Source organism: Sylvia atricapilla, chromosome 2 (assembly GCF_009819655.1).
Source record: "Sylvia atricapilla isolate bSylAtr1 chromosome 2, bSylAtr1.pri, whole genome shotgun sequence".
NCBI lineage: Eukaryota > Metazoa > Chordata > Aves > Passeriformes > Sylviidae > Sylvia > Sylvia atricapilla.
In genome coordinates, this window is record NC_089141.1 from 85,560,459 (window position 1) to 85,588,352 (window position 27,894).

At 44.5% G+C, this 27,894-nt stretch overlaps 1 protein-coding gene across 8 annotated transcripts in view; it reads left to right on the forward strand.

Moving 5' to 3' along the window:
- The first annotated feature begins 294 nt into the window (after positions 1–294).
- Positions 295–27,894, forward strand: part of MAP4K4 (mitogen-activated protein kinase kinase kinase kinase 4) — a 162,551-nt gene continuing 134,951 nt past the window's right edge. For 4 of the 8 annotated variants that reach the window (XM_066313672.1, XM_066313673.1, XM_066313674.1 and 1 more), the window contains exons 1-2: positions 295–1,069; positions 1,401–1,466. In XM_066313672.1, the coding sequence (XP_066169769.1) occupies positions 1,013–1,069; positions 1,401–1,466 (123 nt within the window). In that variant the 5' untranslated portion in view covers positions 295–1,012. The remainder of the gene's footprint in view (positions 1,070–1,400; positions 1,467–27,894) is intronic. The other 4 variants (XM_066313676.1, XM_066313678.1, XM_066313680.1 and 1 more) reach the window with 3 other exon arrangements.

The window sequence follows — 27,894 nt, forward strand, 5'->3', positions numbered from 1 at the left end:
GCCCCCGGCCCGCGGGGCTATTGCTGGGCGGCGGGGCGGGCAGGCTGCGCGGCCGGTTCCCTCCCCGCCCGCCCGCGCTCTCTCCCTCCCTCTCCTTTTCTCTCTCGCCCCGCGAGTTTACCCAGCAGTGCTCTGGTGCGGGCGCGTTTCCGCCGGTTTTTCCTGTTGGAGAAGGGAAGGGGGAGCTGTTCTCTCTCTCTCTCTCTCTCCGCTCCCAGTATATTTTCTCCTCCTCCTTCTCCTCCTCCTCCTCCTCCTCCCCGGCTATCTTTGTCTGGCTCGCAGCACCCCGCTCCAGCCCCGCGCCCTTGCCCCGCCGCCGCCGGGACGCGCAGCTCCTGCCCGCCGGTGCCCGGCGCCGTTTGATGCGAGGGCAGCGCCGCGGGAAGGGCTCGGAGGCGGCGGGGGCTCCGCCGCGGCGCTGGGCGTGAGCCGCCCCCCCATGCCGGAGCGGGGCCGCGGCTGCCACTGCCGGCTCCCGGCGTGAGCGCCGCCGGCCGGGCCGAGCCGTGCCATGCCCGGGTGCGGGGCGCATCGTGAGGCTGCCAGAGGCTGCCGGCACCGGCGCCGCTCCTGCCGCCGCCGCCACGACATGGTGTGAGCCCGCTGCCGCCGGGGACGCGCGGGCACCCACCGACTCACCCGCTCACCCACCCACCGGCCGGCCGGGATCCTCGGGGGGATCCAGCCCCGCGCTGCAGCGCGGGGAGACGGACGAGGGACAAACCGCAGCACCCCTTCTCCTTCCTTCTTCCCTTCCATCACCACCCTTTCCCCTCTCCTTCTCCTCCCACCATCCATCTATCTATCCATCATCCCCCCCGCCAACCCCTCCCAATGCTGAAGAGTTTCAACCCGGCGGGGCTGGAGTGAAGAAGGGAAGGGCGGAAGGGAGGAGAGGAACGGAGCTCCGCGCAATTACAGCTGCTCCAGGGAGGGGGGAGCGGCCTCGCTATTATTTAACCGAGAAGAAAAAATATTTAAAGGACAAAAAAAAAGAAGAGACGGGAAAATGGCGAACGATTCTCCTGCAAAAAGTCTGGTGGATATCGACCTTTCCTCCCTGCGGGTGAGTGCCGGTGCCGGGGCCCGGGGCGGGGGCCGCTGGGGCCGGGGCTGCGGGGCCGCTGGGCTGGGAGCGGCCGGGGCGCGGGGGGCCGCGGCCGCATGAGGGGAGCCCTCCGCTGGGGGCGGGCGGGGGGACCGCGGCCCTGGGCTGCTTTTCCTTTGTTTGCATGTATTGGCATGTGCGTGGAAAACCAGGGCGCAACAGCTGCACGCCGCCAGCAGCCGGGTTCGCTGGCTGGGCTCTGCCAGCAGCCATCGCCTGAACAAAAATGTAACCCCGCTTCTCTTCTCCCCTGTCCTCCCCCGCCCCCTCTGCCCCTGCCTCCCCCTAGGACCCCGCTGGGATTTTTGAACTGGTGGAAGTGGTTGGCAATGGCACGTACGGGCAAGTCTACAAGGTTTGTGTCAGAATTTCTTCTCCTTTTATTGTTGCCGATTTTCCAGAGGGTACCCGGTGCCTGCGGCGGGCGGAGCACACGGCTGAAGGCGAGCCACCCGCGCTGGCGGCCGTGAGGGGTGGTAGAAGTGTTGCCCTTGTCATTGTTGCTGGCCTTGTCAAGTTTGTCAGCCTCTTGGCCTCTGCTTTTTTCAGATGGGTGCAAATTACGCTTCCAAGTAGCCATCCTGTAATGATGAAATACACCTTTATTGTCCTTATTCTTCTCTGTGCTCTCTCCAGAGAAATGACCGAACCAAGTGGACGCTGTCAGAGTCTCTCTGGGTTATACAAACACGTCCACAGGCTTATTGAGCTTTGCTGCTTGAAATCCTTATGGAAGTGGCTGCAGCTGCAGTGACTTTAGACAAAGACATTGGCCTTAATTAAAATTGTCACCCGGTTTCCTTGTTGGAAAACCTTCAGTGTGTTGAGGCTATGGAGTTGGGGGCGAGTGCATCCGATTGTCTGTGCAGAGATGAGGAGTGCAGAGTGATATTAAATAATAAGTGGCCGAAGCTGAGAAGCTTATTTTGTGAAAATCAGAATTCCCAGAATAACCTGTTTGACAAGTGTATGACTTTAAAAAATAGAAATCAGAAAGTGCCCATGTGGGTGTGAAACTAGCCTACTTTTTTCTTTTTTTCCCCTTTAGTGTGCAGTCAGTGGAACAAACAAATCTTGAGCTTGCATGACTTTGCAGTGAGTGCTAGCTACCAGGATGACTAATTATTCGCACAGAATTAATACTTGGCTAAAGATTGAAGGCTCTAGCCTTAAACTGTTGAAATGCAAGATGCGTTTGGAGAGAGAAGGAGAGAGATGAAGATGCTTAGCTGCTTGTTTGGTTTTTTGGTGGTTTTGTTGTTGTTGTTTTGTTTTGTTTCTCTTTTTGCTTATAAACAAGGGAGTATAATTGGTGAGTTTCCCTGATGGCAAGATACTGCTGCTTGCAGCTCCAGTAACTAAATAAAGCGCTTTGGTGCCTCTTCTGCAAATGAAACACATGTCAGTTTGTTTTGAGGGCGTGAACCTCAGCCTTCCTGATGGAGAATTAGTCTGCCTGCGCAGTGTATTAGTTGCATTTTAAGACTTGAGCTGGAATAGCCAGGCTGCTGCTGTTGGTATAAAGCTGGAAAAAAGAATGTGGCTCAAAAGGCCACATGAGAGGGGGAAGATGAATAAAAAGTTGCACTTTGACAGAACTTTGACCATTTAATTTTTTTCCTGCCCTTTGAAAGGACAGAATTTTTTTCTGTAATCATTTGCTCCCAGAGCTTGCATCATCTGAATCCTTACTAAAAAAAAAAATAATAATTGGGTGTGAATGTGTAACTTGAAACTCTCCTGTTAAGTATGGCAATTCAGTGCATTGCTTCTCAGTGTACTTGTTAATGCTTTTGAGTTAATGAGCAAAGTTCTCCTTAATTTAACAGTCCTGAATATCGAAATTTTAATTTTTTTTTTTTAACTTGAAGTAAGGTAGAGCTGTCCCATAACAGTTAGCATTAGAAATGAAACTGAGCACATGCATTTATTGTCTTGGAAGAGTTGAATGAACACCTGACGTCTAAGGGCATTGCTGTCACTGTGATAACAGGGAGCAACAGGCTCCTTTCTTGCTATAGAGCCTGATAGGCAGTAATGGATTGACAAGTGTTTAAGTTTGGTTTGGCACTGCTTCTTCTTAGGCATTTGCCCACATTTGTGTACATACAGTGATGATGTGGACACCTAGCAGGGCTCTATGTAAACAAATAATACCAAGCAAAAAACTTCCTTGCCGTGATAAACATCTTTCTTTTTAAACTAATGAAGTTACGTTAAAAAAAAAAAAGTTGTTGCAATAGTATTTAACTTTCCTTGGCCGCTTTTTTTGCTAGGAAAAATGCTCCAGGGGCACCCAAAGATATGACTGTATGTGCATGTTCAGAGGGCTTTCATAGGAACTGCATTACCCGGGGAAGAAGGTGTTTACGCTGTGTTTGCTTGTTGCCTTCCGCTTTCCTCCTACCCAGCAACCGCTTCTTGAAATCCCTCTTCCTGGATGGTTTTTATTTCCCTTCTAAGCGGTCTGTCATCCCGAAGGGCCGGGGGGTGGGGTTGTGGGTTGCTTTTGAGGAGCCGAGCTCCGAGATGTAGTTTGATGTACTTCCACATTCGTGTACAGGCATCAGCGATGATGTCACCCGGGAGCGGGATTGGCTGGCTACCTGCCACTGCGGGGAGGACACGGAGGGAGCGGGAGAGGGCATGACGTTATCTCTTTGTCTAGCTCATACACCCGCCGATGATGCCGAAGGTCGTTTGCCTGCCTGGGGAGTCGGCCTGCCAGCAGCGCTGGGAAGGGGACTGCGCCAACCTGTTGGAAAGCAGAAAATAGTCCTGTTTTCCTCCTCTTTGGTTGAGCTGAGCTAGCTGGAAATAGCTCATCTATCTGGCTAGCGATATTTCTGTAGCTACTTCTACCTTAGCTTTTGATTTGTAGGTGTTTTTACACGTATGAAATGTGAGGGGAGCCCTTGGATGTTTGGCACCTAAATGCAAGTGGAGTTACTGCTGCGTTTTATGCATTAAATGTGTTGGCTTTGGTGGTATGTTGCTGTCGGCCTAGGACCTCTGTAGTGAGGTGGTAGAAATACTAAGTTTTATGTTGCTGTGCTTGAATTGAGATAATGGCTTTAAACTGAGAGTAGGCTTAAATTAGATATTGCGAAGAAATCCTTTACTGTCTGGGGGGTGAAGCACAGGGACAAGCTGTGCAGAGAACATGTGGCTGCCCCATCCCTGGAAGTGTTCAAGGCCAGATTGGATGGGGCTCTGAGCAGCCTGTGGAAAGTGCACAGGCTGGAACTAAATGGTCTTTAACGTCCCTTCCAACCCAAACAGTTCTGTGATCCTATGATTGTGAATTCTATAGAGTTTATATTATTTTCATCTCCATAACCTTTCTTACACCTCTCCTGTGTGAAGAAGACTTGTGTGTCAAGAGCAGCTTGTTACACAGTGGTGAATTAATGGGAAGAAAAAAAAAAAAAAAAAAAAAAAAAAAAAAAAAAAAAAAAAAAAGAGGTGCCCCAGCCCTGGGTAGGTAAAAGAAAGGGATATTTGGGGAAACCTTTGCCCGGGACAGGGGAAGGGGCAGCGGGGGTTGGCTCATTTGTCTGGAGGCCAAGTAGAGCTTCTCTAGTGCTTCTCGGAAATCCTGGGGAATGGGAGGTGTTTTCCATTTCGTAGTTGGTTCGAAACCCGAGCACGGAGGCGTGGAAGTTGCACCACGTAGATTGGAGGGAGAGCAAAGGGTTAAACGCTGCCGAGTACGGCCGGCCGCGTTCCCTCCGAGCCGAGGCGGGAAGGAGCGGCCGCAGAACCCCCTGGGTCGGTCGTTCTGACGCTTTTGAGGAGTCCCGGGCCCGTGGTGGCGTTAGGAGGGAAATTTCGCTTGGGTAGGTCGGTGTCAGCTGGCGGGAGGCGGGCGGCGTGTGCGGGCCGGCCCGGGCACGGAGCGGGCGCTGTCAGCCGGGCTGCTGCTCTCCGTGCCCGCCGCTGCCTTCTGCTGCGGCTGGGATGGCGCACGGCTGTGCCGCCCCTCTCCTTCCCCCTCGAGTCAGCCCCGTCCCGCGGCCGTGTCACTGGGACTTGTAGCCAGCTCACCGAGTGATCGCCTGCCTTAAGGGCTTTTTTTTTATCTTTTGCAAGTAGTGGGAGAAGCATTTTTAGCATTGCTGCGGTTAAGATTTTAGTTTTTCACATCCAGCAGTAAGCTTAATATAAAGTTTGGCTTGCACCAAATAAGAACACTCCTGAAATCTGTCTTAAGATAAGGTCTGAACTGTGCCTCTGCTTCCCTTGTGGTTTTTGGTTTTTTGGGGGTTTTTTAATGCAAAAATTACCTGTGATCTAAAGGGAATTGGTTAATACTTTTGAAATTTTAAAACCTCTTATCATCTGATCATTCATAGAGGCATAAAACTTTGTAATTTTGCAATTGAGACTGAACTATGTTAACTTGCTCTGTCACTTTCTCTTTTGTTGTGTGTCTGTTGTTAAAGATGTCTAACACTTTAACCATTGTGAGTGTGCTGTTATATCTCACAGACATCTAATTCTCTTGTGGCAGCAATGACTTGGGTGGAAGGATGTATTTGTGTGAGTTCTGAGGCATAACAGGAGAGCACTAGAAAAATGAGAATTAGGGATGATACTCCTAATTGCCCTCAACGCAGGCTGGAGTGACTTTCTAAGTAAGAGCCTTGTAATAGTTAATTCATAGTGAAGGCTTCTTTTGTTGATTTATGTTGCAGCCTTCCAAAACTGCATGTAAATGACGTGTATTGTCTAACTGCTGGCTTGTAAAAGGAAGTGATGTAAGATGTGATCGTTTAAATGCTGATTTGAAAGTAAATTAAAACTTGGCTAAATGTTTTCCCACGCTAAGGATACCCTATTTTTGTCTTAATGGACTTTCTGTCTTACAAGGTGACGGTGTTGGGGGGGTAGGAAGATAGGACAGTTCTTGGTATTCTCTAGTAACTCAGTTAAGGGTGTTTTTTCCGCTCTCTCTCCCCTTTGTTTCTCTCGCTGCTAAAGGGACATTATTGTGGATTCAAATGATTTTGTTAAACATGAATACAATTCCAGTCTTATCACTATAAAGACAAACTGTACTGAGGATCAGTGAGGTCACTGGCTGTCAGGAACTGGTCCAGACCAGCTCTCTTAAGTATGAATTGCACTTCTTCCCTTACTCCTCTGATTTTTTGTGGACTCTGTTGCAAAGTGAGACCTTGCTGTTTTAGAAATCTTGAAGGACCAGGCAGTGGCTGGAATATTGGCATTTTTTTTGGGGTCCCTCAGCTAGATGTTTACTCTTCTGTCCTCCCTTAAACTGGCTGAACTTTTGACCAGTTCTCCATCACCCAAATCCTTCTTAATTGAATATACAAAAGCTAGGCAGGTGGCCAGTGGGGATTACTGATATTTATTTTTATTGAAAAAAAAAAAAAAAGAAAAAGAGAAAAGAAAGCAATGTGCCAGTTGTGGGTAACCACATGTCCCTCTTGTTCTTCCTCCCCCAGTCCCATCTGTCTGTTTGCAAAATGTGGGGGTTTTGCAGACTCTTGGAGCAGGGAGTTCTTATTCTGAACTAACTAGAAGAGGACCCAGCACTCTGGGACTTGGGTGTTTGGAGGGCTTCGAGGTGATGGGTGTAACAAAATCCAGCCCAAAGTTTTGTGCTGACTCTTGGAATTTTTTTTTCAGCTTTCTACAGGAAGATATTTCAACTGGTGTGGATAAAATTTCAGTTGAAATAATCTGGTACGCTCCCTTTGCTTTTTGCATGTGTGGGCTCTCTCCCCCTTGGCAATGGCAGGGGTTGTTTCCCTGGGTTTGTATGGTGGATCGTTTTTCCCGTCAAGGTCTCTTCTTCTTGCATCAGGCATGAGGAAGGTGAGCTTTATCTGTAAGGCCTGGAGTGGAGGTTTTTAGTCATTTTGGGATAGTGAAGAAAGGAGAAAACCTTCCATTCCTTACTTAGTTTTTTTTTCTCTTCTGGCAATGTCACGTAGTTTGGTAACATGCTGTCAACTTCCAAGCACCAGAGCATTGGCTCGATAGCGTGCCGAAATCTTTCCTTTGGTCTCTGTGATGATGGCAGGTCTGCACCTCCCACCCAAAGGGAATGGTGTAGAGGAACGTCCCCAAAGGCAATGCAGCATTATAAGAGGTGCTCACCCTTTGCATTTCCTTGCCTTCAGCATGTACATTTTTTAGTATAAAGTTTTGGACTAGAATGCCAGCTAACTTTTCTCATGTGGTCTAGCATGTGTTTGTATATACACATTATGTTCTAGTCATCTTTTAAAGTGGTACTTGCTGTTGCAAGAGCAATTTTAGCCCAGTACATTGTATACCTACCCTCTTGAAATCTGTTTTCTGTGGAGAAAAGTGGTATTTTTGTTTTTTCCATTTTATGTTTCTGACTACTCTGGCTCCACCAAGCTTTGGATGACGTTGGTATTTAAGCTCAGCAGCATTGACTTGCACAATGTGAGCTTGACTGTAGTCAAAGTTACGGTAAGATCCTTATCTGCATCGTCTCAGCCCACAGAAAGGTGATGGAAAGAATTCAGCTTGCTTGAACGAGAGGTGGATTTGGGAGGGGATCTCATAGCTTTGCACAAGAGTTTTCTTATCAAATACTTTATGTTTGTAACGTTATGGATCCCTGATTATTTCTCAGGTTAGCACAGGCTCAAGAAATGATGCTGTTGGCTCTGAAATCAGACAACTATGGGAAGGAGGAAGAAAAAACCCACAATTGTGCGTTCCTCTAGGGAGCCTTGAGGCATCTTTGATTGTAGAGGGCTTGGGATTTTGACATTGCATCTGAATATTATTTCCAAAGTGTATTTTCTGCCTTGGATGCATTGTGAGACACTTTCACAGAGGCACCAAAAATACGACACTAGTTACAAGCTGTGAAGTACTGCTGAATGGCCAGTACACTGTTATGAAGCTCATGATGCCTCATTCCTGGTCCCCTGTCGTGTCCTGAGCAAGGCTTACTGGTATCTCCTCCAAGGTGGCCATGGTGCCCTGTAGTCCTAACTGGTGTGGTATCTATTTCAGTGTTAGAAAAACATTGAGCAGCTTTGAGAAAGAGGAGCAAATACTGACTGGAGACTTGATAGTATTGCTGGCAAAGCACTTCCCTGCTCTCCCAGGCTTTGCTGTCCTGCAGCAGAGTGAAATCTGCTGTTCTGGGTGTAATGAATAATTACAATTTGACCTCAGTGGTGTTGGTTTTAATTTGCTGCTGATTGGGAAATCTGTGAAAATCAGCACTAAAGAGAGATGAAATCGCAGGGACTGGGGAGTGGAGATACTCAGCCTTTTAGAGGATTTGCCCTTTTTAGGCACATAAGGATCAGACAGAGGTGGAGTAGGCTTCTTTCCCCTTTACTTAGAAATTGGTCCAACCAAGTCCTATCTCTGCCCTGTGCAGCTCAACGGTGTGCGCATGAAGGGTGTTAACATCTCTCAAAGGTTCTTCTATGGCCTCCTGCTTGACCTTGCATCACAGTTGCGAGTGAAGGATGAAATCTATGGGAAAATTTGGAGTTAGGAAGAGATAGTAGGACAGTTCAGAGAGAAGCATTCTACTGAAGGTGAATTTACAGAGAAAATCAGAAGATTAAGAAGGAGAATATGGCTTAAATGTAGAGAATGAATTATAGGACTGTTCATAGTTGTGGGGAAGAAAAAGTAGTGTGGGGTCAGGGAAGTGCTTAATATAAGAAAAAAGGAAGGGACACCTTAGTTGTTAGTAGAAATATATTAGCACATATCATTTATATTAAAAAATGCATTTATTATGAAAGAGATTAGGTTTCAGCCATGGCAGCTCACTAGTCAGCCAGGCTTTGGGTTTATGCACAACAGGGGAATGTTCGTTGACAAGTTTTTTGTGCTGATTTCAGCATGGTCCAGGCTGAGACTTCCCTTAGCCTGCCTGGCTGTGTTGTGACTGTGTGCCAGAATAAGGGATACCTTTTGGGGGAGATTGCTTCACACTCCTGGCAAAATGCTTCTTTCCCACCGGAGCCGCACCTTCCTGGGTTGCTCTGGCACTGTGGCTGTCATTATCACTGCACAAATAGGACATTGCAGGTGCCAACATGTCTTGATTGGCCTGTCTAGCAATAAAACAGCTAACGTGGTAAAACTCCTAACATGGATGCAGTTATACTGGTATTATTGTAGGGCTTATCTAGTATGTCTCTGTCACCTCCCTTTGCAGCTGTCCCGTGGCGCATTGATAACAGTTGCTCTCCATGCAGGGATTGCAAGTGACTCATGGCTTTATGCCTGTGGCCACATGAGCTGTGGCCATTCTCTTCCTGGAGCAAGGTAGTGCTACCTCTGGAGAAGGTCTGCTGTGGGCTGTGGTCAAGATGTGGCTGCTGGGGCTGTTGGTGGTGTGCCATGGACATTTGTCTGCTTCCTCCCCTGCCCCTGTGTGCCTTGAGCACCCCAATAGCTCCCTGGCTCTGGGGCTGCTGGTGAGGTCCACTTCCTTCATGCTCTTCTCACCACCCTGATTGAGAAAGTCCTAAAAGATCCCTCTGAGCACCATAGATTTGCAGCTTTGGAAGTGTGGTGCTGCTCCACTCCGTACCTGCTCCTGAAGGTTTTCCTTCTAGTCCCACTCTGCGCGTGGAAATGCAGGTCCACACGTCTATCTGTGACATCCCTCTGCTTCTTCTTTTACTACTTATCCCCCAAAATGGCTTTTCCTTTCTGTTTGTCTGTCCATGGAATTCCCCTTAGTTTCACTGGATATTTTAGAGCTTTGAAAGTCATGCAGGATTTATGTGCAAATATTTTGGTTACCATCTTCTAATGTTGTACCAGTCCATGTTATGGGCTTGCTGGCTGTAGTTCTGCACCTGGAAACTTCACCAGAAGACAGAGGTGAAATGGGGAAATGTTACTTAGGTAGGTAAAAAATATTAACTTCCTGTGGACTACCAAGGCACTAGTTTACTCTTGCTGGTTTACCTCAAAGCTGATGCACCCTGGGACTAGCACTGTTAAAAATTACTTGAAGTCTTAAAAATATGACAATTTCAGTTAAGCTCTGCCAGTTTCAAGAGCTTCTTCCCAGGATTGAGAGAGAGTAGCTGTAGGGAATGACAGTGGGCAAGAGTTCATGATTCTAATTTAAACTCCAAGCTCAAAACAAAATAAACGTGTTTCAAAATTGCTTCCTAAACTTTGAGCTGTCGAATGGTATTGGGTTGTTTTGTTTTCAAATGCTTGAAAAGAAAAGTTTAATGTCTGTGGGTTTTAATGTGTTATTGTAAAGTATTCCATGCCCTGCTTGGGTTTATGTATCTTAGAGTCAGGGACCCCCTGATGTTATTTTGGTTCATTATTTTTCTTTATTTTTGTGATTCCTAAAGGAAAACCAGTAGAAAACTTAAAAGGAAACACAGCTATACCAACCTTAAAAGTCTGTTGTTGAGAGGGAACTCTGGTAACTGACTTATAAACCCTTACAGACAGGAGTACAGAAAGAAAATAAAAATGCTGGTGAACCCTTAGCTGTAGTCCACTATCATGAGTGGCCGCAATAATCAAAGTAATTCTTGGGGGAACTGGTGCAGCAGAGTTTGCAAATAGTGATGAGGTATTTGCTGACCGGAAGCCCTGATTAGATTTGTTCTGTGCTTCCCAAAAAACTGATAGTGCTATGTCTCTCAAGTTATGGTGGCCTAATGGGTGAAAAATGCATTTTGTAGTGAGAGTTGCTTTTACCTGCAGATGCTCAGTAATTTACGGCTTGTTTCTGTGCAGTGGGCTTGGGTGGTACTTTTGAAGGTGCTTAAGTAGGTAGGCTGCTTACTGTCCTTTTGTTGTCTGATCTGAGCTGTGTGCTCTTGGACTCAGTGGAGAGAAATAGGACAGAGGAATGGCCTCTGGAGATAACTACCATAGGATGAGATAAATTGCTCTTTACCTGAGTCTTTGCCTCTTAGGTAAAATGGGAACTTTTGATGAATGTCTCACTTTTATGTTTTCTGAACGTCTGAGATTGGACAGTTTGACCCCACTCTGTACCATGCATGTAGCAGCTCTTGCAGTCCGTGTTCTTTGTGGGATATGTAGGAATGAAGATGCCTTTGGAAGTGAATGTATGAAAGTTGTATGAAACCCCACCTGCCCATCATGGAAGGGAAACATCTATTTTCTCAAAATAACACCATAAGTAAGTGTTTTTGGAGGTACCAAGAGGTGAATGTGCTTGCTCTAAGTTAGGATTCTCTGCACTCTTATATGAAATACGGGAACTTATATGAGGCAGTTTTTCTCAATCAAATCCCTCAGAAGTTTTGTGGAAATACGTCCATCGGTGTGAAAAGCAGTCAGTGCCTTGTGTCTCTTCTCTGTGCTTCAGCATAAGCACTGGGATCTTTCCTGTTCAGTTAGATTATACATCTATAGAGAATGCATTCAATCTAGGTTACTGTTTGTCAGGTGAGAATTATAGAGGTACTTTAGCTTTTTGATGATGTTGATAGGGGTTGTAATTAAGTGCCTGACTTCAAACTGGTTTTTATCAAATGTGTGCTTCTCTGTAAAGTATCCTTTCCCATCAAACCTGTTGGGTTTTTTATTTATTTATTTTTCCTACTTGTGTTGTTGTATTGCTTCTTCCTTTCTGTAAGTTCAGCTAGTAAAATTTAGTCTGGTGGTGAATTTTGTGTTTAAATCTCAACCTGTTGTAAGTCCAAGTATCTTTTCTCTAATTAATGCCTGGATTTTTTTTGAGACAATATCCTGGATATTTCTTCAGCAGCTACAGTAGACATTCCTGAAGTGCTTGAAGTTTCAGATTCCACAGCATTTGTTAAGCCCAACTTTCAGTTGTGTGGTAATCTCCTGTGTAAACACAGAAGGAAGTGGAACTCTCATGTGCTTCTCTGATACTCAAGTTATCCACTGTGCTTTACTTCAGGGTGAGGAGGTTGGAGGGAAGTACTGTGGGGAACTGATGTAATTTATTCCCAGCCACCTAGGAAATATGTGACAGAGGTACAATCTAAACCTCTGAACACAGAGTAGTTATGTGTTTTAATCAAAAGAGATCCCTTCTTTTGCCTTACAACTGGCTGGGGGCAGTTTTCATGCTTACCCATGTCAAAGAGAGGGGAGACTTTGCATGCTGACCCTGTGGTCTCTTAAAGCCTGACCAGAGAAAGGGACTGAATGTTCTTGGGTGACTGGGTGGATCTCATAGAGCGAGTTTCATGGTACCCTGCTTGTTTTACTTATATTTGTGGTGGAATTATGTGCTGGCCTGCTTAACTGTGTCTTGCAAAAAGGCCTGAACTGAATTGCTCACATTTAACTGTATTGCTGTCTGTAACGGAGGTGAGGAAGGTATTAGGTTGTTTTACCATGACTAACAGCAGCTTTAATACCTTTAAAATTCATATATTGACATTTATGAGCAGATATCACATTACAGTGATAGCTTCAGGGCCTTCTGCTGCATATGAGAGCTCTTGGTTGATTTAGAAAGCAAATAAATAAATTTTAAAGGTACCCTAACACAGCTAAGCATGCTAAATCAAAAATGCAAGGTGGTGCTATATCCTTAGATTTTCCTATCAACCGCTGCTATTTCAGCAGATGAAGTTTATGATGTACTGTCACAGGAGAAGGAACAAAAGGTGCATCATTGAGAACTACAGAGGAGTCTGGGATGTGAGAGCTTGTCCTGGGGTCTGTTTGGGGTAGTCCCTGTGCTGCAGTGTTGGGATTTGGCAGAACTGGCATGACTCCAGGCTCCCTTAACTTGTCGCCTTCGCTGTGTTTCTGGTGTGGTCTTGTGGGGGAAGAAAGAATGTCAGCCTATTAATAGTGACAGCACAGGCTTTCTCATCTTCATCTCTTAAAAATCACTGGAATACTTTGAATAACAAATAAATGATTTTTTTTTGTTTGTTTGTTTGTTTTTTTGTTTTGTTTTTAATCCAAGTGTTATGAAAAGTGTACTTTGCTCTTCTTTTCCCTGGTGTGGAAAAAACTGAAATTTTCTGATCTGACTTGTCGTTGGGGTCTATGGAGAACACTCTGTGCAGCTCCCCCTGTTTTCACCAAGAGTTAAGTTCTGAGGCGATGACAAGTGAATGTGGAGAAAATGTTTCAAGTCATATGAAAGTAATGTTACTTGCTAAATAACTTGAGTGTTAAAAGAAGGAATGGGAAGAGCTTTTCGTAGCTTTTTTGCAATCTTATATGGCAAGGAATGAAAATCTTTAATACTGACCTAATTTTATTTGTATTTAAGATCAAAGAGCCCTTGTGAATGAGTTACTTGTCTTGTCTGTCAGTGGCTTTATGGTCTTCTGAATGGCTTGAGGCACTAAATCAGTTCTGAGTAATGCTACCTTTCCTTAGGTTTCATCTGAGGTAATGGAAGAGTGTTCTAGTTTCTTCTTCAGGAATAAAGTTATATTCATTATTGAGATGACTTCTTTTGGGCTAATTGCTGGGTTTGGATGTGCCTCCTCATGGACTGAGTGTTGAGGCAGCACTTGTGCTGGGCTTTGGGAAAGGATGAGAGCAATGGGCAATGAGACCACTGGGATTGACACTGTCCCTTTGTTCACTGATCCAGTCCTTGCTGTGATCAGGGCTGGTTTCAGCATGTCCTCATCTGCTGCTGCTCTGCACCTCTAAACTCTTTGTGAACAGGGTGTGTGGTCAGTGTGTGCTGGTGGTGTAAGAAAGCATGTTGTGTATACGTGTGCTATGGTTCCACTGGGCTGTATGGGAAAAGGGAACGTTTTATTTTGTGCTCCCTATCAGAAGGGTTTCAGAAAGGAGAAGGAAAGGTTAGGCAGACAGATGGAACACCTTGGGTGGTATCAGGTTGCTTTATTCCTGCAGGGAGAGGGATCCTGCTGGCTTACACGATTCAGAGCTGTGTGAAAGCACTGGGTCTTGGAGATACCTGGGATTGCTGGACAGTCTCTTTACCCAGCAGCACTGTAATATGGATTTTAATCTTTCTTTGTAACTCAGATAGGGGAAGATGAGAGAAAGAAATGTGACCATTTCAGATCTATAAAGATGGTATCAAAGTAGTCTGTAGAGCCTTGTGAGTTTGGAAACAAAGCCATTAGACTTGAGTATTAAAGTGTTTTGTTGCTGCAAAAATCTGTTTATTCTGTAGGATTCCTATGCTTAGGAAAAGAGGAGATTCTTCTTAAGGGAAGAATCCCAAACTCTCTTTCTTATTTAAGAATTCTTTTTGTGGGTGCCATTGTCTCAGCTTTTGGCTGTTGTGAAATGGCAGATGTAGATGAAAACCCACTGAAGAGGGTGTGGGTGGTATGGTACCTCTGGGTAGTTGTGGTAGTTGTGTCTGCTGAGCCTCGGCTGCTTGTGGATCTTTGTCAGTGGTGGTGGATGCTGCTGACTTGGCAGTGCCTCTTCTCGCCTCCTCTGCTTGGAGATGGTGCTCATTTGTGGGAGTGAGAGGTGCCCAATAAATGGGTAATATCACAAAGCCACTTGTGTTGCTGAAATTTACCAAAACCTTTTTGTCAAGGTTAGCTGAAAAGTTTGGGTTGTGTTTTTCTTGCAGGAGCTCTTGGTTTAAAGCTCCATTAATTGCATGTCAGTCACCCTATCTGTTATGATAATAACCAAGAGTGGAAAATATTAGATTTATTTCACTAAACACTTCACCTAGTAAAATTTTAATAGCTTGTCCATCTTCAGAGGCCATTCCTTTTTTTCCTGTGCAGATTGTGCACCCAGCAGCAGTGCAGTGTTTCCCAGAGAGATGTGTTTATAACCTGACCTTGAGATGCTGTGCTTTCCAAGACGCGGGCAGATTTGTTCCAAAGATGCTCTGTCCCGAGTTTCTTTGCAAGGCAGAGATCGAGTTTGCCTCTGCTGTGCTGGATTTTGTGGGTTTCTTTTAATAGTGACTATGGACAGCTTTGAAAGATGACAAAAACAACATGCTGAAATGACTGGGGACTTGAGTCTGAATCACAGCCGTCAGCAAAACCACCTCGTTTCGGGAACGGTTCTGCGTGACAGCAGAAAGTCTTGTGAGCACCCAAGCCAAACTTCTCTTCAACAAACATGGGATTTCATGGTTTGAATGTTCTGAGGGAAATGTTTTGAACATCTTTGTTGTTTTAGGCCAGCAGGAATGCAAACCGTAACAGATTATGAAACCACCTGTATGCTCAGAATTTAGAAGATGTAAATGTCATTTGGGAGATTAAGAAGTGTGGTGGAATAAGAAGCCATCCCAGTGCAGAGTTGAGATGTATATTGGTTTAGCTTACATTTTTTTTTTGTAAAGCTGAAAGTACTTTGACTCTCCAGGAACAGATCCTGTCTGTTGAAGTCAAAGGAGCTATACTGAGTGTCAGCCTGGCTCTGGAGCTTGTGGTTAGAGCTGTGTGGGCAAAGGCTGGCACATTTTTGGTTTGAGACAATGTTCACTTGTCAGACTTGAGAGAAAGAAGTATTCTTTCTAGAAATAATGCTTTTCGGAAGTGCCTCAGGTCCTTAACTTCTTTGACTTATTCTTTAATCTTTTCTTGTATAATGAATTTTGTAATTTTGTGCTTTTTCTTAGTGGTGGCAGGTTTCTCTCCCTTTGTGTGGTTTGTTTTGTCCTTGCTGTCTTCCTTCATACTCATCTGATGTGGATGAATTCCTGCTGCTAGTCTCCCTTCCTCTAAACTCTATACCATCATCTTTTGCATTTCTTCCTCTAGGCTTGTCTGTTTTGTTTCCTTTTGTCTAAAAGTAACCAAGAAATAGAAAGGTTTTGGTTAAATCCACATGACCTCTGGTATATTTGCTGTAGTTCTGCCAGGATGAACGAGGTATATTTGTTTTTACATTAATGTGTTGTTGCTTCACATGCATTCTGTACCTTCTTTAGATCTTTTTTTGTGGTCTCTTTTTACCCCGGGTTTCTGAAGAAATGAAGCTTTGTCCATTTCATCCTGTCCTCAACACTTTTTCAAGCTCAGAGCTGACTTCAGCTGTGTTTTGGATTGGATTATGGGTCTGAAATCCTTACAAGTTTCATGAAAAAATAGATGACTAAGGTAGATAGGAGTGACAGAGTCTGTCTGCTTTTCTTTCTCCCCTACTTCTGAGTTAAACCCCCTCATTACTGATCATTGTACCCAAGCTTCAGGTTACCCTTGCATGCAGACCTGTCTTCTGCTCCAGTGGGGTATTCTTTTTTTCACCCTGGTCTTTCAGAGAAAAAGGGTAGTACCATTTTCTGAAGTTCGGGTGTTCCCTGTCAGTCAGAGGAGCTTTCAGAGAGGGGGGTGAAAGTTCTCTTTCTTAGGGCTTCTGTCTCCACCGGGATTGAAGATGTGAGATTTGGATATGCTCACTGAAGTGTCTTGAAAGACTTTGTCTAGACAACGCATGCTGCCCTTGACGCGTGCTAAGTTGGTGTGGTTTAAAGCCTCGGGTACTTAGTGTGTGCTAACCTCGGGAGGTAAATCCGGGGCTAGACAAGCCCCCTGAGGAGGTGGTGGACAAGGTGGGGATTTCTTTGCATTTGCTGTGACTTCAGCTGGTGCCTGAATGCAAAACTAGTAGTAAACAGTCATAAGCCCTGGATGCTTTTTCTCTTGTCAGCTCCTGTCTGAATAGGGGCTTTTTCATGACACATGCTTGTTTGCTCATGTTTCTCTTTTAAAGAAAGCAGTTAAACTAGGCAATAACCACCAGTAATTCAGTGCTCTGTTAAGCATGTAATAAACCAAGCCCCAGATCTCTTGTCTGGAGCCATTAGAGACTGCCACCCTTTGTTTTTCTCTTGGTGGGAGGAGGGAAGAAATGGGGCACGACCGGCTTTTGGTGTGGGAAGGACAAAAGGGCACCAGGCAGGGGAGAGGTGTGATGGTGCAGTGCTCCCAGGACAGGCACCACCATCCTGCCTGGAGAGTGCAGGGTCAACCCCTAGCCTGTGCTCTCTGCCTGTGATGACAAAACATTGTAAAGTCTGCTTCAGATTTGATCAGAAAGGAGTTGAAGCCGCTTGTGATTGGTGCCAATTCAAGTATGGGTCTCAGTTCATCCTTCTGATGCAGTCACCTCTCCTTGACTTGGCTTGCTGTCATATTCTGACCTTTGTTTAAACCAAGAGCAGCCCACCTGTGGGCCAGCCAGTAGCTGGTACTATTTTGCTCTGCTTGCAGTCATTGCTAAAATACAGCCTTCTACTAAGAAATTGAGTGGACTTCATTAGATTTTTTTTAAAATAAAACTACTCCATGCAAGTGTTGGTATGGAGTAAAACAAAGCAAAGGCTTTAACCAGCCTGTGGGTACATATTTAGGACATGTGTATTATAGAGTTCTGGGAAACTATAAACTCTGTAAAAAACAAAACTGAAGTGCCATCTTATCTGTGAACTGCCCCTTTAAGCCTAAAACAGCCTCTGAAAATCAGTTTGCTCTTTAACAAAGAGAATGGCTTCATACTCCTTCTCTCTATGATCCTGCAAAAAGCATTTCCAGAGGGTACCTTTCTTGTACTTATGCAGAACAAATTTCAGCAAAGCATTTCACTTTCTTCTCTCTTCAGATTTATGAAAATGAACTCCATCATTTTCAGATGACTTTTCAAAGTGTGGGTTTAAGCAGAAACTCTCAAGGCATTTCAGTACTGGTTTTGATGCAGCTGTTAGTTTAAGAAATCTGTTTTTAAACTGGGGGTGGCTGTTAATTTTATTCAGGAGAGGAAAATGCAGTGTTGAGCTGGATAAACTGTAGTTTAGCTGATACTTATTTTGAGATTGGGTGTGGCAGGTAAAAAGACATTCTGTCAGAAACATGAAAGAAGAAAGACTGGTTTAAGTTCTGTTACAACGAATTTTTAACAACCTCTGCTAAAACTTTCTCCTTCTGCAACATAAATTACCAGGACTGCCATCTTGGAGAGCACCCCGACATCCTGCTTTGACTTCTTTATTGCAACACTTCTGCCTTTTCAAAACGTGTTGTGTATTTTAGATGCTCCGCGCGGTTCACTGTAGGACATATAAGGTACAGGGAACTTTAATTTCTTGGTCCTCTGGGTGTAAGGTGGTGCCTAGTGGCTCTGCATATGCTGAGTGGCAGTGTAGAGGACAATAGGTGCTAGGCAACTGTTCAAGAGGAGGTGGGGGAATCGAGAGAGCACATTGTCTCTGTGGGTCTGCCTTCATTAGCTTGGCATGGAGCTTCCACGTGGACCTTCACCACATCCCGTCTCTGGCTCTGTGGGTTAGCCCGTGCAATTGTCCCCCTGAGACTGTGTGGGCATCATGGCCTTAAAAAATGGTCCATTTAATTTGTCTAGATGGTAATAGCTTTTGATGGGGGAAGCTTTAAATGTGGAGTTACTGCCTTTGGAGCCTGGAGCCTAGTCACGGTTTTCCTTGCTGGTTGTGCTTCTCTTCTGCAGATGTGTTCAAGGTGATCCGCTGCATGCGCAGGAGCGATGCTCTCCCCTTGGGAGCCGTTCACCCCTTTGCTTTGATTCAGACTCTGCTGCCCAGGAACTGCTTTTCCTGTCCTTCCTGGGTGCAGAGAGGATGGGAGAGCAGGGACACACACTCAATTTTCCAGCCTGCCAGGTTTACCAGATGAAGTAAAATTAGTTATCTGTTCACATTTTTTTTCACGTCATGGATGGATTGAGAACTGTGTAAGGGTATCTATGGCCTTGTGCCACACATCGAGCAGTGGAGGATGAAGAAACTGCTGTAGATCTCATCTCCAGCCTTCCACTTGCTGATTGCCCCTGTATCCCTAATTCATTCTTTTAGGTGCTGGATGGTAATGCAGTGGTCTCCTGGGTAGCAGCAGGCAACAAATTATAAAGATCAAAACTCTCTCACTTGGATATCTGCAGTTTTGAATGTACTCACATAACCTTTTTTCCCCCCATAAAACCATAATTGATTTCTTTTTTAAGATCACCTCCTCTCTGCCTCCCCACACCTCAGTCCCAATCCACCCTTGATCTCCAAGGAGGTGACAGTTGTGGAAGGATTGAGCCAAGTCTGTTTTTTTAGGTATTAGCAGGTACTTAGAGCAGTTTCTGCTGAGACCACCATCTGGACAAAGATTCATTTACTGAGAAGCTTCCAGGGGGAGACTCTTCACATGGGATGTGTGTGGCACCATCAGGCTGAAAAGGCAGTAAGGGAAGATACTGGCTGCTCTATGGCTACTTTAGGACACTGTGTTTCTTGAAGTTTTTACTGGATGAAAAAAAGTTTTTGCAGATGGGCTGGTGGTTATCTCTGTAATGTACTGGGTAGGCAAAGGACTCTAACCATTGTTAATTGTTCCTGTATATCAAATCCACTAATAATATAGGTGCTCAACTACTTGGGAATCACTTTTTCCTTCCAATGATCAGGTCCTGTACCCATCCCATACAGGAATAGTGGAAAGCAGCGTAGGTTCTTGGGAAGAGTTTAAATTGCAGTGTATTTTCAACTTGACCCCTCAGAATGTTTGGCTCTTGCCCTTGGACACAGATCTTATTAGTCCTGCTCTGGTGAATTTAACTGGCTGTATTTCATGCTTTCTGTGCTGGAATTGATTGAAGATTAGAGCTGCATGGACACACCACACATGTCCCACTCTGGGGGCATTGTACTGGGGGGGCTTCACATTTAGGCAACAGAAGGATTAAAGGGCATGCTTTGGAGAGATACTGCTTCATCTTGCTGATAAGCAGCACTGAGCACACAGGAAGGAGAGGGGGTTAATGCCCCTTTTACCCAGGGTCTGTTTAAAGAAAGGCAGTAATTTAACTAACATATACATCTACATTTCATTTCTGTTTAAACTGAAATTATTGAGTAAAGAAATGCATTCTGGGAACAGATTAAGCTGTATGCTGGGAAGGGAGCACATTTCTCTTTAGCTCACTTGTCAGCAATATGCTTCAGGATTTCCGTATCAAATATTTGATAAATCTCTAGTAGACTTGAATTCTATGTGGTTTTAATTGCGTTTGATTTTTTAAATCTGCAGGATTCTGATGTCTTTTATTCATTATGATCCTTTTTTCATCATGAAATGAGCACTTGGTTCTAATTGTAGCCACATCTTGGTGATGGGCAGAGCAATCCCTGTGGAGCTGGCCATAAAGCTGCATTTGCAACTCTGGGAGGTCCAGAAAGCTCTAGTGTTGAAATTTGTTGCTTCAGAAATATTTGGTTAACTTTCTTATATTATCATAAGGTTGGTTTTATTGCTATTTCCCATATTTTATTACAAATCTATTATTAAAAGTGCAAACATATGTATTTCCTTGTAATGAACCCTGTTTTTGCTGTTGTTAGCAGTTTGCTATATGATTGTTAGCAGCCAGTGCTTCCAGGCATGGTGGGATGGCCAGCAAGAAGTGGTGGGGAAGCATTTACTCCTCCTATTTTTTTAATTTTTTTTTAATCAGAAAATATTTAGGGCTTTTTTGGTTGGTTTCTTTTTTTTTTTTTTTTTTTTTTTTTTTTTGAGCTGGAGAGAGGTTATTTCTCCCTGTGCATTCTAGAGCAGGAGTCTGGATCTTTGTCTCTTGTTGAGTTATATTTGGAGCGTATTTGCCCATCTGTGTAAGTATGTTGGTGCCACTGGCCTCTGTGCCCGTTTGCTTTCTTCCCCCCACTCCCAGCTGGGCACAGCCCAGACTTTTCACCTACCCCCTGCATTGCATCCCCAGCCTTTGGATAAACTTGTCCTGTCAGGGAGCCATGGGCACAGGTGATTCCTGCTGGGTAGATGCACCTGCATTTGTCTCTGTGTAATTTATATCAGCCAGTGCAGTGGAGTTCTCAAAACACTGAATGGAGAGGAAAGAGGTCAAGGGGAAAAGAACCCAACCAGTCAGCCTCGAGCTTGTCGCTGTTTCAGGCAGCCTATTCTTGCTGCTTCTTTGTCACTCATGTGCTCGGGGACTGCAGAGGATGAGAAAAAAAAACATAAATCCACTCCAGAGAGAACTTGTTTTGCTTATTTGCAGTACAGATATCTTTCCTAGCAAGAATACAGATTTTTTTTTTTTAAGGGAAAAGTGCTGATTCTGCGTGAGCAACCGTGTTATTTTGTTGTGAGTAATGAATACATTCCTGTGTAAAGCAGGGCTGTTAAATTCTTTCACCCAGCTAGGGGGTGCAGGTTGGTGTTTGGTGGTCTTTCCCCATTTCTCCTTATTTTGACCAGCTGTTTAAAGCTGGTCAAAATGTATTATCAATATATATTTTGCAGCTATTTGTCTTTTGAGAGACCCTTTCTGGAGATGTTTTCTGTGACTTAATTTTTTCTCCCCCCTCCCATAATGGTATTTTCTTGGTCTCTCAGTTTGCATTTTCCATCCTTCAGAATATTTAATACTTAAGACATTAATCTTTCTTCAGTCTGTTTTCCATAAGGTTATAGGTATGTAAGAAATGCTGGAGACAGCTAAAACAAAAGACCTTCCCAGACTAGAAATACAATACAAGCCACCTGACTAGCTTGGTCTTGTCCAGCTGCCCGCTAGCAGCCCTCCTGTTCCCTCAGCCTCAGGGCCTCCGTGAAGTCTCTCCCCTCCAGATTTGCCAAGTGCTTGGTTGCCTGTTAATCACCGGTAATAAAAGCATGTTTAAGATCAGGCGGGTGTCTAGGGATACTCGTCAGGACTCTGTCTCCTCAGTCTTTGCAGCTTTTTCCAGCAATGAGTGTGGATGCAGTGAGTCAGACCCCCAAGTGCAGCTGAGCGAGCAGTTCGCCTGTGGCTGCAGGCTTGGCCATTTCCCTCTTACCCCTGCTTTGTGCAGAGACAGGTATCGGGCAGATCCTCGTTTTCAGGAGACATCAGGGAGGTTGTGTTGTGTATGGCTGGGTAGAGAATGTGTTAGGCATGGCTCTAGTGAAACTTCTGCTGAAGGGCTGCAGCTCACCCTGCTCCTTACTCTGAGACCAGACGTGTTTTAAGCGGGTTCTGCTACTATGGACAGCCATGGGAAGCTGTTCTCAGTGTGGATATGGGTCATAGGGTCACGGTCACATAGCTGGTGAGGGTTGATCTGTCAGGGCTCCTGTTAGCCATGGGTGACCCTTTGGCTGACTGCAGGTTTGAAAGCTTACGCTCAGGTGGGAGCCGTCTTCATCCATCACCTGCCTCGGCCAATGCTCTTCTGCACCTTGGTGTTTGCCAGTGCCGGTTCAACTCCTTGTCAGTTCCTCTCTGTTATACAAGTCATTTGCTGACAAAACAAAGATCTGGGTCACTGCTCTTAAAATAGATTCAGCATTAGGCAAATTGCTCAAGCAAGCTCTCCTTTCCTCTGAGAAGGCAATGTCAACCCAACCTCATAAGGATACCCCTAAGAGGCACAGCATCTTACCGCAGAGGCTCTGTTCATTTAGCACACTTGCCTAATACACTTTCAAAATACAATGCCCAGCTGTTTGCTCAACGTTTGATTTGTGCCTTAGTGAGTAAGGGATTTTTTTTTTACATTCATTAGATATATGATTAATATGAATTGTTTTAGGGTTTTTTGTTTAGTTTGGTTTTTTTTTATTTTGTGGTTTTGTTTTTTTTTGTGATAGTCCTTGCAAATCGTTTCTTTCTTTGTGCTTTCGTGCCTGGAAGTGTGATTGGCACATTTAACTTTAATCTATAATAGCCATAATAAATGATAGCTGTATAAGGTGATTGTTGCCTTTGCTTATAGGCAGGGTCTGGTGGTGCCACTTTCATCTTGATAACAATCATCCTGTAACTGCTTTGAACACACTGTGCCAAGTTCATGTGTGGGTGCACAACCAGTCAAGGTTGAATTACTCATGAAATTAATTTTTAAGGTCACAGCCAGGCTTCTGTGGACTGTGATCCTGAGTTTATAGGACAATTTGCTGTACCACATGGCCTGCTCCCAGAGTTCTGGGCTTCCTGGGCCTGGGCTGCAGAACGTGCTGCCTGGCAGTTTCTTCTGCTTGTGGCAGGGGATTTCTTCTACTTTGAAGAGGACTACTGTTGCTGGAAGTGGGACTGGAAAACACTGATCAGAAAAGAGGAACTGGAGAGCACAATATTGGTTCTTCTTGCTTATCAGGGTTCACTTCTCTGTGTCTATTGACGTTAATGTGGGCATAGTAGCCAGTGGTTTGATGAACTGTGAAGTCTAGGTGGAATTTCCCAACAGAAGAGCACCAAATGCAGGGAATGCTAGCAAAATTCTGTGGTTTCTTAGCAAGAGCACTTGGCTAGTAGGGAGTTGGGATGCAAGCTCTTCCTTTGGGATGTGATCTCTTATCTGCTTCCCCCTACTCCAGCTACAGTGATGTAGCAAAGTCTTGATAGATTTGATCCTGCTCTCTTTCTAACACTTTAATGCTTGTGTGAATAAAGTCTAATTGTTTTTGGAAGGAGGTGATACAATGCATATGGCTTTGTGTGGTACATCATCACGTGGACTGTCTCCTAAAAAGTTGTGTGTCTGCACATCTAAGAATGTTGAAATACTGCTCAGGTGAAGAGAGGATGCTGGGTTGATTGTTACTGGCATGACAGTTCTTCCACTTGGAAGAGGAGATGTGGGGATGATATTACTTACTTCAGCCGCCTCCCAACAGTGTATTTCCAAGAAAAGCAGAGTGCCTCAGTACTGCTGGGGGGTGGGAGGGGAGGGCAGAGAAGTGACACGAGAAGTGGCTGTTGGTAGGCACCAGTGTTACCCCCAGTGATGGACTGAGGAACAGAGGGAGTCAAATACTTTTGTAGAAACTGTCCTTGAAGGGAGCAGAAAGCTCCCTTCCTTATCTGGCTTGTAGGGCCAGTGGTTTGTAAATCCAAACTGTCTTTTCCTTGTCAGCTAAGAACACTTCTTACAGACTAGGGGGAAAATCCAGGATCACCGTGGTAGCTCTTAATGAGGTTTCTTTACTTTCCCTGTGTTGAAATGTTACTTTGTTTCCTTCTTCCTTAATGAGGAAGCTGAAATACCAGTCAGTGATTTTAAACAGCCTGTTCCAAAGGACATTGTTACTTCAGAAACTAACTCCTTTATTTTGCAGTGCTGCATTGAGGGTAATCCTGACCTGGAGCCGATCATTTGCCTTTTCATTTTGGATTCTTCTCACTCCCAAATCACAGATCTAATCAGATGAAACAGAAATGAAAGATTGCAAACTGGGAGAAGGCTTTGTAACTGATTTCCTAAAGAACTGGTGCTTGTCCTGGTGGAGCCTTTTTCAGTCATGTTTGGGGAGCAGAAAGTACTTGTTTGCCCCAAATCATTAAGTCAGGAAGATGGACTGAAGGAGGGTTAAAAATTGTTTCAGATGGTTGTCATGCTTTTTATTTCATCTGTTCTGAAGTTTTGCTGTTCTGAGCTCAGCACAAAAACTGAGTGACCTTCAGGTGCCATTACATCTTCATTTGGGAGTTGAGCTCTGGGCTTGATTTTATGTTTAAATGTTTCTTTCAGAAAGATGAGGGCTGGGACAGAGAACTGTTTGCTGGCACATGGGTGTGCTTGTGAGATCAGACCCAGAGTCATTCATATGATACTGCTGTGATGCATGGAGTGGATTTTTCCAGCAGAGTGATGCTGTGCTGTTGTACACTTTGGATCCTTGCTGTATCTTTTAAAAATAGTTATCTATTTTCTCTATGTTCAGCAATTTTTTACAAAATTACAGAAATGACCCTGGAAATGGTTGTGTTGTTTTTTGTTTTCTTTTTTCCTAGGATTGGCATATTCACATGGGCTAGAAAAATAGCAAAAAGCAAGTAGAAGCTTGCTGGAATGGTCTTGAGGCTTGTTCTCTGCTTTTAGATATTATTCTCTTTGCTGAAAATACTGAGCTAAATCTTAGCCAGGGTTTGAATGTTGAAATCACATGAGGTGCTAATTTTGACTCAAGAGGTAAGACAACAAAAGGAAGATGAAGAGAAGGGTGGATGTAATGCAGAGATGTTGAATTAGTGTGTTAAAGCCACATGCAGAAAATTCCTATTCAGGCATTTCATGCAGCTTCTAAGAGCTCTCATTACCATGTTGTTGCTTGGTCTCCTCTGTGTCGTTACCATGAATTTTTCAGTGTATGAGAGAACTGTGTGTGTACTGCACATCAGAATAATATAAATCATGCATGTTAACATACAAAAGGGATAACGCTAACTGCTCTGTCAGGCTGATAGTGTCTTTATAATCAGGACTTCTAAATCAATGTCCTCCCCTCAAAATATGGAGCTATGACAGCTGTCCCTTGGACCTTCATCTGTGTGTATTTATTTTTTGTTCCTGTATCAATCACTAGCTTTGTGCAAGGCTTGATCAGGTTGATGAAAGACAAAAAAAGATCCATCTAATAAAGCTTACAGTGAAAGTGGCACAGTAAGTTCCTCCTGCATGAACAGCAGTCCCCTGATATATCAAGGAGACCTGATTATACAACAGGACTAATCAGCTCTGGATATTGCCATGAATTATGGTTTGGCTTAAGTGCTGTGATACACATTTCTGCCTTAAATTATGTCAGAATCAAAACAGAAAACGAGAGCAGAAAGCCCAAATGTTGACAAGGCTTATCTTCTTTAGGTCTCTATCAGGGTTAAGGAAGAGGTTGCTTAATGTAATTATAACCTGTCTCTTCTATCCAGGCTAGCAAAAATAAACCAGGTTATGTCGGAGCTTCACTGCATGTTACACAACCATGCTTATTTAAATGTAGGTATTTTTGCAATATGCCTTGTCCCTTAATGAGAGTCATGGATAAAGTGTGTTGACCTATTGAAACATCTTAATATAGAGGTACAACATTTATGGAAGTTACAGTGAATCCAACATGTTTGTGATTTGGGCAGAAGAAAAGGTGGAAAATAATGCATGTGTTAAAAAATAATATTTACCTCGTGTAGCTATATGCCTTTTTCATCATATGGGGAGCAAATTAGTTGTTCCCCCCCCGCCTTTCTTTCTTTGTATGTTTTCCATTTTTATTTTGCTATTTACAGTGGTGTAATTTTGGCACCTTATGTACACAGCCTCCACAGGTTTTTTTCATTTCAGACACCTACAATTAATGTCCAAGCCTTACCTATTTACTCAGATGTAGTTGCATCTGTGGTTGAGAGATGAATAGATGCTTCCAGGTGATTTGTCTGACCTGTCTTAGACCCTGATGAAAAGGTGACTAGCTGAAACTAGCAGTTAGATGCCCTGGATTAGGACAGATGTGTTCCCTCTCTCCACCTGCATAGTATCCCCACCTCAGGTCACTTTGTGAAGAGGATGAGGAGGATTGGTCTATCCCTGGTAATTTCCAAACCAGGTCCACTGCTGTTAGGTGAGTTTTGAGGGTAAGTGTGCTTGGGAGACCAAGGGGCTTTTCAGCACAATGCTGGCTGTGGAGAACTCAGCTGTTTCTTAGTTATGCAAATCCACTCCCTCTGATTTGGCTGGGAGAACTGGGTGTCAGTGTCTCCTCATGATGAGATTGTTTATTTGTTTATCTGTATGGGATTTTCAATATTATAAATTCTGAGTATAATTATAATAATAGATGACATAGGTAGTTCACAAACATGTGCCCTTTGCTGTGATCAGCTATTGCATTCAGGGGCCTATGTGCCCATCTACAGCTTCGTACCCTCTTGCCATGTCTCTGTTCTTCTTGTTCCAGGTTTCCCATCCTCAGGAGCAGCAGCAGTTTCCAAGCATTAAGAAAAAATAACAAAGGAATGCTGTTAACAGTTTTGGGGTTGTCCTGTCCAGAGGCAGTAGTTGGACTCAGTAGTTCTTGTGGGTCATTTCCAACTCAGGATATTCTGTTTCTGTGATTCTAACATGATTTAGGAAGGTGAAAATTATTAATGGATTGGTAAGAAGCAGCATTCTGTTGCCTTATTTTTGTGCAGGTTGGGAGCAGAGAGTGACACAGCCCCTGTGACGTGCAAGGTGCGTCTGTGGAGGAAAGCTGGCACCTACCCTGCAAATAATTACAGCCTAAGCAAGCTTGGAAAAGGGGTGGAGTGCAGGGAATAATTCAATCTGTGAAGGATTTGTTGTACAATGAGGTCGGCTTCTCTTGGTTCTCATTCAATTTTTCTTCTAGGGTTTTACCCTTGGAGGGTTCAAGTGACAGAGTGAAGGGATACTGCTACTTATATGTTTCTCTTTGGGGGGGACTCTCAAAATTTGATTCTGTTAATTTAAACCTGGGTGTTTCTCCAGCTTTTCTTTCAGCAGACATGTCAGCTGGGAGAGCTTGGTCCTTCCGCACCACCATCTCCTTGGCTGGGCTGGTACAGCCCTGGCAGCAGCTGAATTTCAGTCCCTGTCCAGCTGCACAGAGTGGCTCTAGGTGCCAGAGCAGTGGGGTGGGAGGAGGACAAAGAGAAGGAGGAGGGATGCTTGGCTGTGCTGTTGAAAGTTGGAGGCTGTCAGTTTGTGTAAGCTGGTTTAGGACTTTTTAATACTGGATCAGAAACATTCTCATCAGATCTGAATCTTTGCTGTGGAAACTCAGCTAGTTCAAATCTGTAAACATTTATTTATTTACTTTGTTTACACAGGTTAACTTCCCACTGATGGGGCTTTGTGCTGGTTTGGGTGTTCTCCTCCTGCAGCCAGTGGAAAGCTGGCAGGGTGTCCAAGCTTTGGCTAATGCAAGAGCAATGTGGCTGGCTGGCTGCTGGCTTCTTGCTGGCATTTTGGGGTGGGGCTGCAGGCGGCTTTGCTTGCCCCACGGGTGCCTGCTGGCTGGCTGGCGGGTGCTGGCATCTCGTGGGGAAAGGTCCGGACGGTCCCCAGCTGCCACTGG